The 17,357-nt window shown below is 38.0% G+C and overlaps 1 protein-coding gene across 1 annotated transcript in view; it reads left to right on the top strand.

Moving 5' to 3' along the window:
- Positions 1-15,843, top strand: part of LOC136884119 (protein lava lamp) — a 124,329-nt gene extending 108,486 nt beyond the window's left edge. Inside the window, exons 9-12 of the mRNA XM_067156158.2 lie at positions 4,305-4,609; positions 8,125-8,261; positions 8,491-8,545; positions 12,318-15,843. Of these exons, the coding sequence (XP_067012259.2) occupies positions 4,305-4,609; positions 8,125-8,261; positions 8,491-8,545; positions 12,318-12,342 (522 nt within the window). The 3' untranslated portion in view covers positions 12,343-15,843. The remainder of the gene's footprint in view (positions 1-4,304; positions 4,610-8,124; positions 8,262-8,490; positions 8,546-12,317) is intronic.
- Positions 15,844-17,357: the final 1,514 nt, after the last annotated feature.

The raw sequence follows: 17,357 nt of genomic DNA, 5'->3' as shown, positions 1-17,357 counted from the left end.
TGAAATGATGTATGGTGTTCTAATTGAAGTCAAATTTATATTGTATATACTATATTTGCATTCATTGTCAAATTTAGACTCTGTCCTATTTGAGCCAGATAAGCAGGGTTCTACTGTATTACAGGTTGACCTGTCTATCTTCATGGTTAACTGGTTAGCAAGGGGTCCTGATTCAGATTTGTGGCCGGGCCGGATATTTTAACCTTCATTCATCTGGGTCGAGCACTGTGTACGTGTGCCATCTTTAACATTAGATTTCATCTAAGACAGGGCCCCATCCTTGCAAATATGTAGGTTGCCTATGGTTGACAACTAGAAGGACCTGCAGCAGGCCTCTCTGGAGGCCGTATGCTGTTATTATTGTCACAGCATCATCATCATCATCATCATCTACTAAATGTACCGGTAATGCCTTGTCGCTGTAGCCACATCTGACGATCTTCTGCTAGCCTCTTCATGTTGCTATATGAATAATAATAGCTTTTATTGCAGTCAATGGCCATACAAATGTAAGATCATGTTACAAAAGGTAATACTGAGTAAATTGCATTTTTCATATGTAGTCCATTTTATTACTGTAGCTAGGTTGTTTATGAAACAATAATCGAGAACAGAACCGCTAGATCGAGAAGACATTGAGAATGCGGAGCTTTTTCCATCACTTGTCACATGCACGTTGTCTCAGGCTTGGTTTCTCAAACTTTTTCGCTCCCGCTCCCCTCGTAGCCATTCAGTGTAATGGTGTTTCTGTAAAGGCAGATTTTCGGCCTGAATTTTTTGACACAGTGATTTCATTCTGTTTTGAATTGTTACAAAACTAAATTTTTTATACTAACAGGTCCGCAACCTTGCTATGTGCACTTATGTTTGTTTCCATCTATATCATTTGTTTTCATTTCTTTTCTTCTTAGTTTAACACAGTTTTTAGATTCAACTAGCTGATGTACCCGTGCTTCGCTACGGGATTCTCAGAAAGACTGATTTGTGGTTTTCGTAACTGAAGTCAACATAGGTCATTACAAAAATGTCAGTAGGAATGTAGTGATTAAAAGCAATGTTATCACATAAAATACTCGATCAAATGAAAAACTACACATTTTCTCACTTTTAACGAACAGTACTATGGTGCCGATCTAACAGTCCAAAGTTCTAGAGCTGGAATGACCAGGCAGCAGGCAGCCGTAAACACTCCTCTGCCAATATTCCGTTAAATATGCACACTTCTCATTCCAATCAGTGCCTTAGAGTAGGGACTGGTAGCTCAAATGCTATGATGAACCAGTGTGTTACGTACCAGTAGTATCTGGAACTTTATGAAACAGAGGAATGGCATGCTAAAGAAGAAAGTTACCAATTCCACAGCTACTTCTCGCCAATATTTAGGCAGATTGTAACACTCGTACGACTGGGCGAGTTGGCCGTGTGGTTAGGGGCGTGCAGCTGTGAGCTTGCATCCGGGAGGTGGATTCGAACCCCACTCTCGGCAGCCCTGAACGTGTTACTCTGTGGGTTCCCATTTTCACACCTGACGAATGCTGCCAACGCTGCTTCCTTCACATTCATAGCCCTTTCCTTTCCCATCGTCACCATGAGACCTAACTGGATCGGTGTGACGTAAGGCAAATTTTAAAAAAAACTCGGTACGCAGCAGTAACCCTATCTATCGGAGATGAGTGGCAACAGAAAACAAAGCACATCACAACAAAGAGTGGTCAATGCAATGTTATTGTTGATCAGTTGTATGACCTTCCTATATAGTAGGCCTTCACATATAGTTTTCTTTCGACTCTGTGATATTAGGGCGTCTTATAAAATTATTTATAGAGTAGACTGTAATTCCTTATTCTCCGACTTTACATACAGACTTTCATTAAATCCTGTTTACCCATTTTCTCGTCACTCGACGCTGATAAGGACTTAGTAACAAAAGTCCAAATTCATGAATATCTCTGATCATAGCCGCTATGGTAACAATGTATAATGCATACATGATCGGAAATATAATACTACATAACTAAAATGTTATGTAGTCTTTATTGATACGACGACTAATAACAATTATTCGGGAATTAAATTTTAGGCCTACCCCCAAACTACCATTTCATTCAGCGTGAATAACATTATTTATGGCCTAGATTATAGCAACTTATTCCTCGACTTTGCATATCGATTTTCATCAAGATAGGACCACTAATAACATAAATATTTGAGAATTCCATTGTAGGCCTTCCCCTAAACTATAATTGTTCTCAGCATGAATATAATTCTTTACGGCCTAGATTGTAGCGACTCATTCTTCGAATTCCCCTACCGATTTTCGTTAAGATACGACTAAAAATATGCCTTTGCTGGCAGGATGTAGTGCTTACAGTGCACTATGTATTCTGGTATAGGCTAGAGCAATTTTGTTACATTCATTGATCTGTCTCTGTCTTATCCTTGGCTTTGACAATATGAAAGTGACCGAGGTATGAGCGATGCTAGTAATGCCATTCCTTCTGCAGCCAGTCTCTGATATGAATGGTATGAAAATGTTGCTCATAGGGTCGGTTGGTGCATGCATTTCAGTGGGCTTGGCAGACTGATATGTAATAGCAACTTCTAGCTCGGTGAGGAAAGCAACAGGAAACTACCTCACTCCTCATTTCCCTAGTACGCCTCTTCAGTGATGCCTAGGCCATCTATGACAGCTGATGGCAGAGCTGTTGAGGATCCAACCAGCCTTAGGGCTGAAGACTGAACATACATACATACAACTAAAAATAACAAATATTTGAGAATTAAATTTTAGGCCTTCCCCTAAACTACCATTTCAGTCAGCGTGAATAAAATCATTTATGGCCTAGATTGTAGCAACTTATTACCCGACTCTATATACCGATTTCGATTAAATTCTCTTCAGCCGTTTCCTCGTGATGCGTGTACATACATACAGACAGACAGACAGACAGAAATTACGGAAAAGTAAAAAGTGAATTTCCTTGTTACTGTGGGCACGACTTATACAGAAATACCATCCTTTTTAAATTCTGAGCAATGTACAGACAAAACTCTTATTTTATATATATAGATTATGTTTTGTTTTAACCCCTTTTTTTCACTGAATTTTGTCGCAGCGAATTGTTTATTGCTCCGTAGGATGATACATTGTGCTGTTTTTATTTCCATCAGGTCTGTATTTTGTTTTTTCATTTGTTTCTTCATTGTGTTTGTCATATTTTAAATATTATGTAAATTACTTTAACACCCCCCCACATTTCACTGAAGATGGCTCAAACGAGTGGAAACATGTTTGAATTAGATTACTCCATCTAATGATGGAATTATATGATGTATTGAATTAGGAGGATACACTTAATTTTTCCTTTGTAAAGTCCGTTTTATATCTTACAGAAGTCTATTAGTGAGGTTCCTCTGTTTTTGCATTACATTACATGGTATCAGTCGCACTTTGACCCACATAGCTTGCACTTGCACTTGTTTTCTGGGTTATGGTATTTCTCTGTTGTGCATATTCAGTGATGAAACCCACGGACCGCTACTCTTCGTCATGTTGTGTCGTAGGTCGTATCCAGCTTCAGTCCAGGCCCTGTAGATATCGCATCCGTGGTGAAAAAATCCTGCCATATCTCCTGTATCTTCTTGGTGAGTGTTCTTAGTAGATCTTTGTAGGCTTCGGTGGCTGGCAGAAACAGGTCTAGGCGAAGTTTTTCTATGAAGAACTGTTCCTTTGTTAACACGTAGGTGAGGCGTGAGGGTGTGTACTTTGATAGACTTAGAACTCTTTTCGTGAAGTGAGTTTTGACTTTTTCTATGTCTTCTAGATTTTTCTTGTTTAGATTCTTCCATATCACCTCTAATCCGTAGGTCATAATTCGTGCGATCTTCAGTCGGAATATGGTCATAGCTGTTTCCAAAGATAGTATTCTCAGATTCTTTATCCTATTTGCTGCCATCCTGGCTGTTGAGGCATGTTCTCTGATGTGTAGGTCGTATGTGTCCCCTCGGCTTTGCAGCGTGATTCCTAGGTATTTGAAGTTTGATACGTTTCGCAATGGGTTTCCTTTATACAGGATGTAGTAGTTTGCTGCCAATCTTCTGCCCCTTCTAAATGTCATTTTCACTGTTTTCTTCTCATTTAGCTTCAAGTTGCTATGTGAACCACATACCAGTTCACCAATGGAGTTCCCGATGTGTGACATCCTTGGTTGTCCCCTGGGTCTCTTTCCCAGTACTTTACCTTTCATATTCCAAACTCTGTTCTTTGTATTAAAAGTTTATATCAGTAAGGTTAATATTGACAGCTGCTGGAGGAGCGGGACACTCTGCAGTTGCGACTTTCCTCCGCCCTGAGGATCAACGAAGAGCTGAGGAGTAAGCTGAACAAACTGACATCAGCAACTTCATCGCCTGTCAGAGTTCCGGTCACTTTACTCACGTCATCGTCCTCAGAGTCTAGCAGAGCAGGGGAAGGTTCCAGTGAGGCGTTCGATCAAATCCTTATGCCCATCGAACCGCAGCCTCTCACTCAACAACAGCAGCAGCAACAACAACAGCAGCAGCTTATAGGTGAAGAACCCAGAGAAGATCTACAGCAGTTAGCTAACAAGTAAGTAAAGCTTTTAGTAGTAGCTTAACTCCAGAATTAAACAGCCTGTCTGTGGAATAACTCACTGTATTTGAAAACTTCCCTAGAGTATAGTATTAAAGTGAGAACATTTGAACTGAGAATTAGCCGCACTGTGTGTTCCCTATCAGCCACCATGACATTCATCGCCTTTTGTCAATGGTGATACAATTGCGCAACAGTGTCGTGCACTAACCTGCAGTCAGGAAAATAAGTAGAGATTACTACAAAAAATGTTATATACATTTAAACTGAAACCTTGTTTCTTATTTACTACACAACATGTTGCATTAACTGTGCCATGTGATATATATATTTTTTTTTTTACCAGTCGCTGCGAGGTGATTGGGTTGCTTGTAAGTGCCTGAGAATCTGTCACAAAATTTTTAGTTGTGGTAATTTCTTCCTTCGCTTTTGGTATTCTGTTTCTTTTTTAAATATATTTGTTTAGATGTTTTACGTAATTCTCTGTCAGTAGTAAATCACCATTTATATGGTATATGCAAATAAATATAAAGTATTCCTCATCTGGGATAACAGTACAAGAGGGGAACTTCAGAATTTAAAATATATAAGCTCATTTTATCCTATAAATAACTTAGTGTGAAAAATTGAATGGCATTACAGCACATTACTGTCACTTTGATGGTGATACTGTACAGCACCTCTTGTTCTAGGGCAGCTATCAATTGTTGATTTTTCCTCTCTCTCTGATGTATATATTTTTGTGTTTTTTTAATACTGAATTTCACTGAACAGAATTAAATGGACACTAACTTACCTTAAATCTCTTGCTGTCACTACTTTCTTCACACTAATATTGTGTGTTTCCACCCCTGGCGATTATGTCAGATTCCGTACGCCTACCACGACTTGGTACTTCTCCAGTATTGCTAGTCTCATTTCGTTCAGCATGTTAAAATTTTGACGTCTTATTTTTTCCCCAGGCATATCCTATGGGTGCTCAATGGGACTGAGGTTTGGGCTACATGCTGGCCAGTTCAGGATTTGTATCCCTACATTGCAAAGGAATTCCAACACACAACAAATGACGTGTGTGGGCATTCTTGTGCAGCAGTGTAAAGTTTTCATCGACAAACAGAGCATGACTTCTGTGTTGTGCAAGACGTGCTCCCTAACAGTACACATTCGACCAGTCAACAGTATTATATTACTGCATGTCCAACAACAAAACTACAAAAAGGGAGCATCTACACCTACTCAATATCTTTTAACGAGATTAGTATCAAGGAAACTAATGACACACCACAATATTTTGATGTAAATCATCCAACATTCTTAACTATATGAACTTACAAGATAAACAATACACATCGTTGAACATTCTAGAATGCTTGGTACAAACATGCCTGTGAACGTACATAATGCTTTACCAACATTAATGTAACTCCAAAGTGTACCACAAGAATACTGTGAACATTTTATCATATTTTAATGTATTATATGTTACTAGTTTTTATCACATCCATATCCTAGAATGTTCTAGAATGCTTAGTACAAACATACCAATGGACATATGCAATGATTCACCAATATGAACTAAAACTTCAAAGTGTACCTCAAGAATGCTATAAATATTTTAAGTGTAGAAATTGTATTTCACCAAATTATCTATTACTCACGAACAGTACACGAGAATTTTATGTAACATATACAGGGTGACCGACGGGAATCTGACATTTTTGGGATGGCTAGTACTCTCTCGCTAGGAGGAGTGGGGAGCGGAATTGTCAAGCAAGACACTCGCCATGCATTTCCGTTTCAGTAGCTATGGAGCATTGTTCGGTTGAACATCGTATGTTTGCGACTTTTTCATGTGCGTTTCAACCGTGGGCATCGTGGTGCCGTTCCCAGCCGCAACGCGATTCTCAGTTGGCTTAATAACGTACGGACAACAGGATCTATTGTTAAAAAGACGCCACCAGGACCGACTAAGACAGCAAGAACACCAGAAAACATTGAGCGTTTGAGAGCCGCGGTGACGCTGCACTGTTATAACAGACCCACCATTCTGCACAAATGTGTCATACGCAAACATTCGATGTTCAACCGACCACTGCTCCATAGCTACTGAAACGGCAACGCATGGCGAGTGTCCTGCTTGACAATTCCGCTGCCCACTCCTCCTACCAAGAGAGTACTAGCCATGCCAAAAACGTCAGATTCCCGTCGGTCACCCTGTACATGTCATAGAATATCGACGCTTGTTTTTAAACCAGAAGACACATCATATTGTTGTATATTTTATATATTGTATATTTTAATATTATCACATATCATGTGGCATTCTTCATACATTTAGTAATGTTTTTAAATTATGTATTAAGTTAGCTTTAGATCTCGTGACCAGCTGAGGATGACCTCTGTGAAGGTCGAAACCGGTACTGCATAGTAACAAGACATAATAAAGTATTGATTAGGTGGACGGTACCCATTCTTTCTGATTGTGAAAACTTGATGTAGCCCACTTCTGATGACATGATGCACTCTGAACACTGTAATCTCACCATAGGTGGACATGTGCAATCTAATTTCCATTAAGTGTCTGTTTCTTTAATTATGTGATAGCCAAGTTATATAGTCATGGGTCTCTCATCAAGATGATCCAGAGTTCAGATCCCAGCCAATATGTGTGGAATTATATCATCATCATTACCATCATCATCATCTAAACAGATATTAGACTAAGTGTCCTGATCCTTCCCCTAGCTGGGCATACAAAGGACTGGCATTCTCTGGGCTGGTTTACTAAGATTTGCTTTGAGATTCTTGCCCTTGCCATTCTGTTGATGTGGTCTTCCTGGTCTTCCACCATCTTCCTAGCCGTTTTAACATGGGTTCTACCTTCAGTTCTTTCATTACTTCCTTGTTTCTCTTGTGCTCCCATCCTGTGTATCCTGCTGTGCAACTTATAAATCGCATCTCAGCAGCAGTGATTCTGGTTTCATGTCTTTCATTGCCATATAAGAGTTCTGTAAATGTGTTATTTGTATATCTCTGAACTATAAATGAATTCTTTGCTAAATATACAGTATAGTACCCATGGTTTGTTAAATTAGCTGAGATAGTTGAAGACAGTAGTTTGATCAACTGGCTCATTATTTAGTATAATTCTAGAGGGAACTGTTTAAAATTTTACCTTTGAAAGCACCTGGTTTTTTTTTAACGTGATATTTTTGATATTTTGGTTCAGATTCAACATAAAACTGGAGGTCCTATTGCTTATGACCGTGTTAACATTCTTGTAAAACTACAAGCTCACCTACTTAATTTCTTAATTAGCTACAGTTAGAATAACCATGTGGAGTATATGCTATGCTAGTATTTTGTGTAATTGGCTATTTAATTTGATGTGATTTTGATTTTTGTGTTGGTATTTGGAAGGAACAAATGTAGTCGTAGTTTTGTGTTACTTGACCAAGTGTAGTTAGAAGCTGTTTTAGAATCCTACCCCTGATTGCTTCTCTTGTGCGTAGATTGTCGCAACTCCATAGAATAGACTACCGACGTGACGTGACGGTACACGAAGAAACCCAGCAAAGGCACAGCGAGCAGATGCAGTTACTACAGCAGAGAGGAGCTGGTATTGTGGTCGAATCAAATTATACACTATGTAAGTAATGTTAGTCCCCAACTAGCTTCTTGCTAGCTACTGTGTAGTTTTTGTTGGAAATATTTATATGACCCTCCTTTACTTGTTTCACATTAATGGTTTTCTACGTTTTATTATTATTATTATTATTATTATTATTATTATTATTATTATTATTATTATTATTATTATTATTATTATTATTATTATTATTATTATTATTATTACTAATATTTTCTTTCTTTCACAGCTCGTGATGTTCAAAGTCCATCCACTGTGCTCCTCAACTGGATTTGGGGGCGCAGGTTAGTGCTTAGTACAGTTTATTTTAAAGTAGTACAGTTATTTTAAAGATTAATACAAGACTTTATTTTAAATTCTTCGTTAGATTCATATATATCAAACCAAATGAATGCTATGTACAGTTTAGGGGACCCCTGAAAAGTTGCATTAATAAAATTACTGTTTTTTATTATGAACAGGTTTTTTTTTTTTTTAGAAATCTGTCGCCTGTCAATACTTTAATTTCCAACACCTGTTTATCGACTTTCTTTCAACTCAAGCACACATAATTCTTTTTCACATTGCTTTGTGTAAGTGCATAAAGTAAGTCACAGTTGACAGATATCAGTGAAATGAAAAAACAAAGCTAGTTGTGAAATGAAAAGTGAAATGGACTGAAAAATAAGTGTGTAAAGTTTGTTGGAAAATGACCAGATTTGAATGGCCAACTTTGCCAGACAGATGCCTCCTACAAGATTGATTGGATTTTAAATGTACTAAGCAGTTGGGTGTGCGGTATTTGCGTCATGTCAGTATGCTTGCATTCGAGGGGTGGTGGGTAGTGATGGGTAGCTAAGGAATGAGTCATTCAAAATGAACGCTTCACTCTTACAAAGTGTGAATTAACAACTCAATTTCAATGAACTGGTAGTTCAAACTCTTCATAGTTCTCACACTTCATGACATTCACAACTCATTCAATTGGTCATTCGCTCGCTCACTCGCTCTCTTCCTGCCACTATCTGAATCATTCATTGTTCTTACAAGTGTTTCCTTCTTTATACGAGACAGGCTTGTCTGTTTATCTTTTCCTTGCCCCTATCAACCAATATCTATATAGATTACTGTAAGCAGGTAAGCCATTGGGTGTCCATAATTACATAGTTCTGCCATCTGTTGGTAATATTATTAAGTATTACAAAGCTTTGTTGAGTGAGTGAAACACTAAACGAAGTCGGTTCTGAACGATATAGTAAGCAGCTTTGTCAGGCTTCATTACTTCATAAATGAACTACTGGTACTTCATTTGAACGGCTCGCAGTAAAGAGTGTGAATGAGTGAAGTAGTTCACACGAATGAATTCGTTCGACCCATCGCTAGGGTGGGTTCAAACCTCATTGTCAGCTGCCCTAAAGATCATTTTCTGTGGATTCCCATTTTCACACCAGGCAGATGCCAGGATTGTACTCAGAATTGTTGTTGGATTTTTTTTTTTTTTTTTGAGTGGGCTACTGTTAAAATCATGTACTGGTACCTTTATGTCAAAGGAGGCTCCAGATGGACTCATACTTCTTTTGTGGCATTTATTACACTTATACTCATGCCGACTAGCCAACATTTTCAGATTTAATAAGTCGCCACTGTGAAATTTACTTTAAAATGGGTACCTTTTTAAATTAACATTCAGTGAAATCTCTTTATTTTAGTGATAAATTAATGTTTAAATATGTTTATGCAGTATATTTTTAATGGTACTCTTTCTCCATGCACCAACCACAAATTGTAGCAACAATTTGTTGAAAATTAACAATAATAATTCAAAGCTAAAGAAATTCTGTGGTTAAATAATTTTTTAGACAAGTTGGATTTAGCCACTTTTTTGTTAGTGGCTTTACGTCGCACCAACACAGATAGGTCTTATGGTGATGTTGGGCCAATGACCTTCAATGTTAGGCCCCTTAAAACATGGAAGCGGCCGTGGCCTTAATTAAAGTACAGCTTCAGCATTTGCCTGGTGTGAAAATGGGAAACCACGGAAAACCACCTTCAGGGCGCCGACATGGGATTCAAAACCACTATCTCCCAGATGCAAGCTCACAGCAGCGCGCCCCTAACCACATGGCCAACTCGCCCGGTGCCACAAATTGTTGCATTGGCAACAGTGTTAAGTTAATTCCTCCTGTAGCAATCTAACACCATGGCACCTTCACTATTTTTTAAATGAGCGAATCACTGCAGCAGAATTTTTGAGGTGCCACACCATAAATTTAGTGTGAACTAGCCAATTCAATGGCGGGTTGCAAAATTTTGAAATTAACCTATTACATCACAGGAAATCTTCAGACTGTGGTCCATAATTTCCAGAGAAAAAAACAATGCACAAGTGTTTCAAAAACTAAGTTTTGAGAAGGAAACCATAATTTAATTTCATCGATTACAAATGTTAAAAACATTCAAACTCTTTAGGCCTTATTAATCATGAAATTGTAAGCATTTTGCTCCCTTGTGAATTTCATGATTAATTAGGCCTAAAGAGTTTGAATGTTTTTAATGGACAAGTGTTTCTGAAAGGAGTATTTTCAGTTTGAATTTTTTGTTGGTACATTTAGTGCATCTTTTTATTTTTGCCAGTATGGCATATTGGCCCATACCTGCCCAACTGCAGCACTGGCTATAATTTAGAACACTGCCATCCCAGTCCTAACCCCTTTCTATCATATTGTCACCGAAAACTCTCGTTGGTTAGAACAATATTAAAAACAAAATTAAACCGCTCCAACTCCCCAAATTTCATCACTGTAGACAAGAATCAATTTTGAAGTAGGATTTCAAGGGAACAACTTGGAATAAATAATAAATTTTAATTTCTTATTTAGTAAACTATTTTTTCACGGCCTTTTTACCATTATCTGGGGACTAATGTGGATTGAGCCTAGCTTGACGACCAGATACTCTTCCTGATGCCATCCACTATGTATTCAATACTGGATGCTTCTGTGATGGTCAGGAGTGTGATAATGTTGTGTGTAATTCAAGACAGCCGGCCCCGTGATGTAGGGGTAGTGTGCCTGCCTCTCGCCCGGAGGCCCCGGGTTCAGTTCCCGGCCAGCTGACCACACGACCCTTCGTAATCTGCAGGCCTTCGGGCTGAACAGCGGTCGGAATTAAATCCAGGGTCTAAGGCAACTATGCTGCCAATTCAGCCAAGAAGCCAGACAGTACCATCTTGGGTGTAATTGTATGTAAACTGGGTAAAAATTACAGTATGTAAATAAGTTATTTTTTTAAATCAACATGTAATTTTTTTTCAAAAGATATGTTTGTAAATGTCCATGTATTTTACTCTGCCATCTGTTGATTAACTCCCACTGTGGTTCACTAGTAAAATGTTGGCATTCACAATTCAAGATTGCGAGTTCAAATCTGGCAGACGTAATCGTATTTTCGAAAGGCAGAAAAACACTCGTGTTGTCACAGTATATCATTCAATGTCGGCATGTAAAAGATCTCTGGTGACACTTGTAGATCATGCTGCTTCTAATACTCTATGATGGCATTATCAACACTGTTAGCTTCACCACAAACTCTGTCCTGTAATGCCACATCTTACTTTGAAGTGGTATAACCACCCAGAAGAAGCATTGAAAGTATCAACATGTAGTTTCTTCGCAAATTCTAATGCATTTTCTTTCATAATTGTTCCTACAATGGGCAGTTAGCTGCCCACTGTTGCTGAAGCCAAATCTGCAAATTTTCCATCGTGGATACGCATATGCTTCTCACTAAGCCCAGTTTTTTAAGCATTATCTGAACATTATTTCATGAATAGTTATGAATATACCTTAGCGATGCAAAATTTTGTTTAAGTAGCATTTGTAGTTGCTGAACTGTGAAAATTTTCAAGTTAGCAAAAGGTTTTCAGCACTTTGTAATCAGACTCTTGTGCATGGCTAGAGATTGTAAAGTATAGTATTTGCTTACTTTTATACATGGAAGTAATAATGTGATATGTGCAAGGATTCATTCATCAGTAAAAGAGGCCTTCTGATACAAGTTGTTTTTGTTTTCTTTCAGCACTCCACGTGTGATGCATATATGAAGTGAAACTCTTCTTACATCACAGACAGTGAAGATGATGACTGCAAGTCTAATTCCCTCGCAGCCTACTCTGGTGCAAGCCCCGTCAAGATGAATGGCACTGGGCCTTGCCCAAGCACTATTGGGCTCTGTGAAGTGCCTTCTCCATGGCCAGTTTCTTGTAAAACTGGTAAAGGGGTTCCATAACCTTCAGTTGTAAAATGAAGGAAACAAAACAGACTTTCTAGGAAACATTCTGATGCCATTCAGATGTGTTAAGTCATTTATTGAACAGGAGTAAGATAATTGCATGTTGTGATTTTTTAAAATGCTGTGTGAACGTGTGGTGAGAAAGGAATAGGAATGTGAGAAAAGGTTCTCTTAATATTGAAATATGGAGAGAGATAGAACATAATCACAGTTACGCAGCACCAGTATTATTTCTTGCTAACTCGAAATAGAGTCTAAACTAGGATAGAGTTTAGTATGGATAGAAAAGTTAAAGGATCTAGTACAAGTGGATATGATTCCTAGTAACAAGGGATTGATACCAGAGCTGTGATGATTAAAGGTAGCACATACGTTGTGATCCTCTTCCATTTGATAAGGTCTTGGTCATCTGCAGTGATCTCCTCCGAAGTAAAACACTGTTGTCTTTCTTCTTTATCATCATCATTTTAGTGTTTGCTTGTTGAAGCAGGGTTTGCTTCTCAGATCAGTGCACGCCACTTAGTGCAATCTGTTGTTTCATGTTGATTTAGATTCCAAACTCTTAGGTCAGCGTTCATGGCATCCAGTTACCTTAACTTTGTAAGTGCTGATTTACCAATATATGTTTGCTACTACCTCAGTTTGGAATTTTTTCATTCAGATGTGGAAAAAAAAAATGTTGAAGCTGAATTAGTTACTTCTAAGGGAGTTGACAGGCTTAAAATATCAAGAAACATTGAGTCTTTATTAATCTAAATGCATAAAACTGCATTGTTTTGAATTTATTTTTCAAGATTAAATTTACAATTTTTGTGCCTTTGATTAGGTTATGTTATACAAGCTAACAGGCCAGAAGTAAAATTATTTCTTAAAACTGGTAATCTTAACCATGTTGCTCTTCATTTGAAGGAGAAAAGTTCACGTTTTAACAAATTTGATGGTGGATATTTTATCAGAATCACAACATAGCATGAAAGAACTGTCATTTTTCTGCAGAGTTGTTTACGTCACAGATGAACTCCAGCTATGACAGACATCTACATATAGCCCTGTAGTTATCTTCCGGAAGCTGAACATAAAGCTAGAGTAGTACAGTATATTCCCAAGAGATGGAAGAATATGCCAGAGATCGACTCGGCTTTCAAGAATGAAGAGGAAAAATTAAAAGAAAAACTTATGCACAGTCTATAAATGGGTGTAGCACTTATCCGGTGAATTTACGTCATCCTTGTTGCTTCTGTCCCTTCGACAAGAAGATGACAGGCTGAGCTGATGACAAAATTTGGTGGTGCTTGTAAGACGTGTTTGTACCAATGAATCTCCATTCCTGCATTTCTTCAATGATTGGAGCCATGCCTGCTAGTTTGCTGGTAATAGTTGTCTTAATGGTATTATCATGCAGAAAAATCTCGAATGTTTTTTGCAGCAATCGCATTTCTGTAACATTCAGTGAGTGCTCTGCACTGCTAGGAGTAGGCGAGCATTCGGTATCACATAGCACACAACTGGTCTCACAAGTTTGTGATATATCTTTGGTTTTAGGTGGGTAGACATTTCTCCACACCTGTGACATCCCCGAATCATATCCAGATGATAGAGAAACATCACAAAAGGAAGCGACAAACCACCCCACGGCATTCCTTGAGAAAACATTTGATCGAGTACAATATCAGATGATTTGGTATGTTCTTCATGATCATCAAGTTCCAGAAGCATACATCAAATGGGTGAAAATTCTGTACATCAACTCTGTTTGAATAAGAGTCATTTTCAGACAGTTGGGCTGCCATTGTCTTGTGGACAAATAATTTGGCTCCCCTGAAGTGTTTGTTCTATACACACATATCCTTCAAAACCATCAAGATCAAAATTCTTTTCCTTGTAGCACATTTGATTTAGGAATTGATTATGCTATTGGACTAGCATTAATATGAACAGAGATGAATTAGACTATTTAATTTGGAGTGGCTCTAGTAAGAACAAGCTGACATGATTTTGCTTACACAAGCTCCATTGATGCCAATGAAGGTGCTGTATTCTTATAACAATATCCAGATTTATAAAGATGATGGAGTTGATGTATCTGAGCTGCTTAGTTCATACAGTTCACTGTGGAGAATGGATCTATCTTTGGCCTTACTCTTATGCATTGCATTGAAATGCATAGGGCAACGTAAGTGAATGCCAGGATTATCAGAATAAAAAATGAAAGTAAATGCGGAGGACAACAAACAAAGAATTGAAATGTGTGTGCTTTGTGATAGGAAACTGATAGTCTGTTGAAGTGTTCAAAAGTGTTATGATAGTTAAAGGAGTTTGAGAATTAAGAGAAATATGTGATAGAGAACAAATATATGCAGTTGAAATGTGGAAAGCTGGAAAAGAGAATAATACAGGTCTGAGCTAGGCAAGTTGAGGAAATACGAGAGTAGAGACAAACAGTATGAGAAAGAACACATTGATAGAACATGTCTAAGTTTCTTGATATGGAAATTCCATTATATATCTTCCATGAAGATTAGAGTCATGTGCATAGGCCACATCAACAGATGTTGACCCAACTCGAATTGCAAGTCTGATCATACCTCAGTCCCAATGATGTTTAACAGTAGTTAAATATAGTAGTCTCGTTATGGTAGATTTATTGAAAGGTGAAAGAACTCTTTTGAGGCAGTACTCCAACTGCCTGGAATATTTGAAAATCATCTACAGTTAATTGGACATCAAACACATTCATTACTTTTTGTATTAACCTTTGGTTTATTATGCAACCCTGCCGTGGTGAAGTGCTTATCGTTTCACTTTTTTTTTTTTTTTCCTGGGAACCAATTTATTTCTTCACTGATCAGGCTATTTTGGTATATTGCATCTGTACCAAATTCCAAAACTGTTCAATTAAGATACGGTACATCAGTGCAATTGGGGTTGATTCCCCCATTGCTTTGCCTCTTCACCTTCACCTGGTCAATCCCTTAGTCATTGTCAAATTTCCCTCATTTGAAAAGAAAGATCATTGAGAATTGTGTCCAAGTACTGTGATTTCTAAGTATGCAGCTAATTGTGTATCAGAAAGTCATTGTTGTAAGTTTACTGACAAATTTTCTGGAATGATGTGGTTGTGAAGTACAAAAGTAGCTTTAAGATGGTTCTGCTCATTAATGTTCCCGTGGTCAAATGAACAAATTTGAGGAAAACTGTAATTCCAAATTGGCAGTTTTTAAATGTTTGATCTAGATGATGACATGATTGGTATGAAGTTCAAAATTATATCAGACAAAATTGTAAATTTTATCAATAAAATGCCTTTCAAAGATATGTGACCTTCCTTTTTCACAATAGTAACACAAATTTTGTCTACTAATAAGGCATTACTTTTAAAAATGTACCAACAACAAACCTGAGACTTACTAGTGTGTAAACTATAACAAAGTGGCACCACCTAAAAGATCCTTACGTTCTGCTCTTAATGTCATCATCTCCTCTTCCTCCGAACCTGTTGACATCCGCTCCTCTTCTTTTCCCTTCCATATCTACCTATGTTGTGCAGTGAAATCTAGTTGCTACCTGCATAGCATTGGATTCATCCCTCCATCTAGCAGGTGCCGACACTCCTCGACTCCTGTGGTCTCCACTTCATCGAGCCTTGGTTCAGTTTAAGGTGCTTCTTGCTATGTGGCCTGCCCACCTCCACGTCAGTCTCGCCCCACACCCACCCACACACACACGCACGCGCGCGCGCGCACACACACACACACACTCACTCACTCTCTCTCTCTCTCTTTCTCTCTCTCTCTCTCTCTCTCTCTCTCTCTCTCTCTCTTTCTCTCTCACACACACACACACAATCCTTGCAGCACAAATAATGCAAGGGCAGAGGCAGTAATGTAATAGCATGTATTCAGAATTCTAAATCCATCGAGATGAATTATAATCACTGAAATTAATAAAAGATTGTCTATTTTTTATATATATTTTAGGTAAGAAGACATTTTCCAATAGAAGCCTTGTGCAGTTGTGTATTAATTCTTGTATTTATCTGTGCCAGCTACTTGTGAATATGTTTCCCTTCATTTTTTAGATGGATTAGTTTAAAGGGTTCTTGGAATTCTTGTACTCTTCAAATTACTATCGTGTTCTCTGTCGTAGTTACATCACCCATCTAGACATCAGGAGAAATGTTGAGTTCAAAAGTGTCCAGTTACATTTTTTGCTTGATATTTAGATTGATATTCAAACTCTCATAAGGCTTAAAACTGGACTGAAGGATGTACAAAAGGAGCTGGCCTGGGGATGTAGCAAGATCTGATTCCTAGAAATGGGGGAAGGGTGTAACAGAGTGTTATCCAAGAGACTGACATTGTGTAGATGGTCTGATATAGTGATGCAAACTGTGAGGTCATTGTGAATAAGAATTACCCAAGGCAGAAGACTATTACTGTTGGCAGCCCTGCGGATGGTTTTCCGTGATTTCCCATTTTCACACCAGGCAAATAACTGGGGTTGTACCTTAATTAAGTTCATGGTCACTTCCTTCCCAGTCCTAGCCATGTCCTATCCCATTGATGCCATGAGAGCTCTCTCGAGTTGTGTGACATAAAATAAAATGATAGCATTATGGAAACAATCTTTCAGAAAACTGAAAAATCTTAGCAGGCTCTCTTTCTTGGTGAAAAGAATAAGTGCCACTACCACAAATTATTAAAAGTTATTTGCAGAAGATACTAGAAATTTTGACCTTGAGCTGTTCTCAAGGAATTCTTTAATTAGAAGAACTGAAACTCAACATTCAGGACAAAATTGAAAGAATTCTTCCAGAAAAATTCAAAC

This window comes from Anabrus simplex, chromosome 12 (genome assembly GCF_040414725.1).
Source record: "Anabrus simplex isolate iqAnaSimp1 chromosome 12, ASM4041472v1, whole genome shotgun sequence".
NCBI classification, from domain to species: Eukaryota; Metazoa; Arthropoda; class Insecta; order Orthoptera; family Tettigoniidae; genus Anabrus; species Anabrus simplex.
The sequence above is the reverse complement of the archived record's forward strand: the minus strand, read 5'-3'. Positions and strand labels throughout refer to the sequence as shown.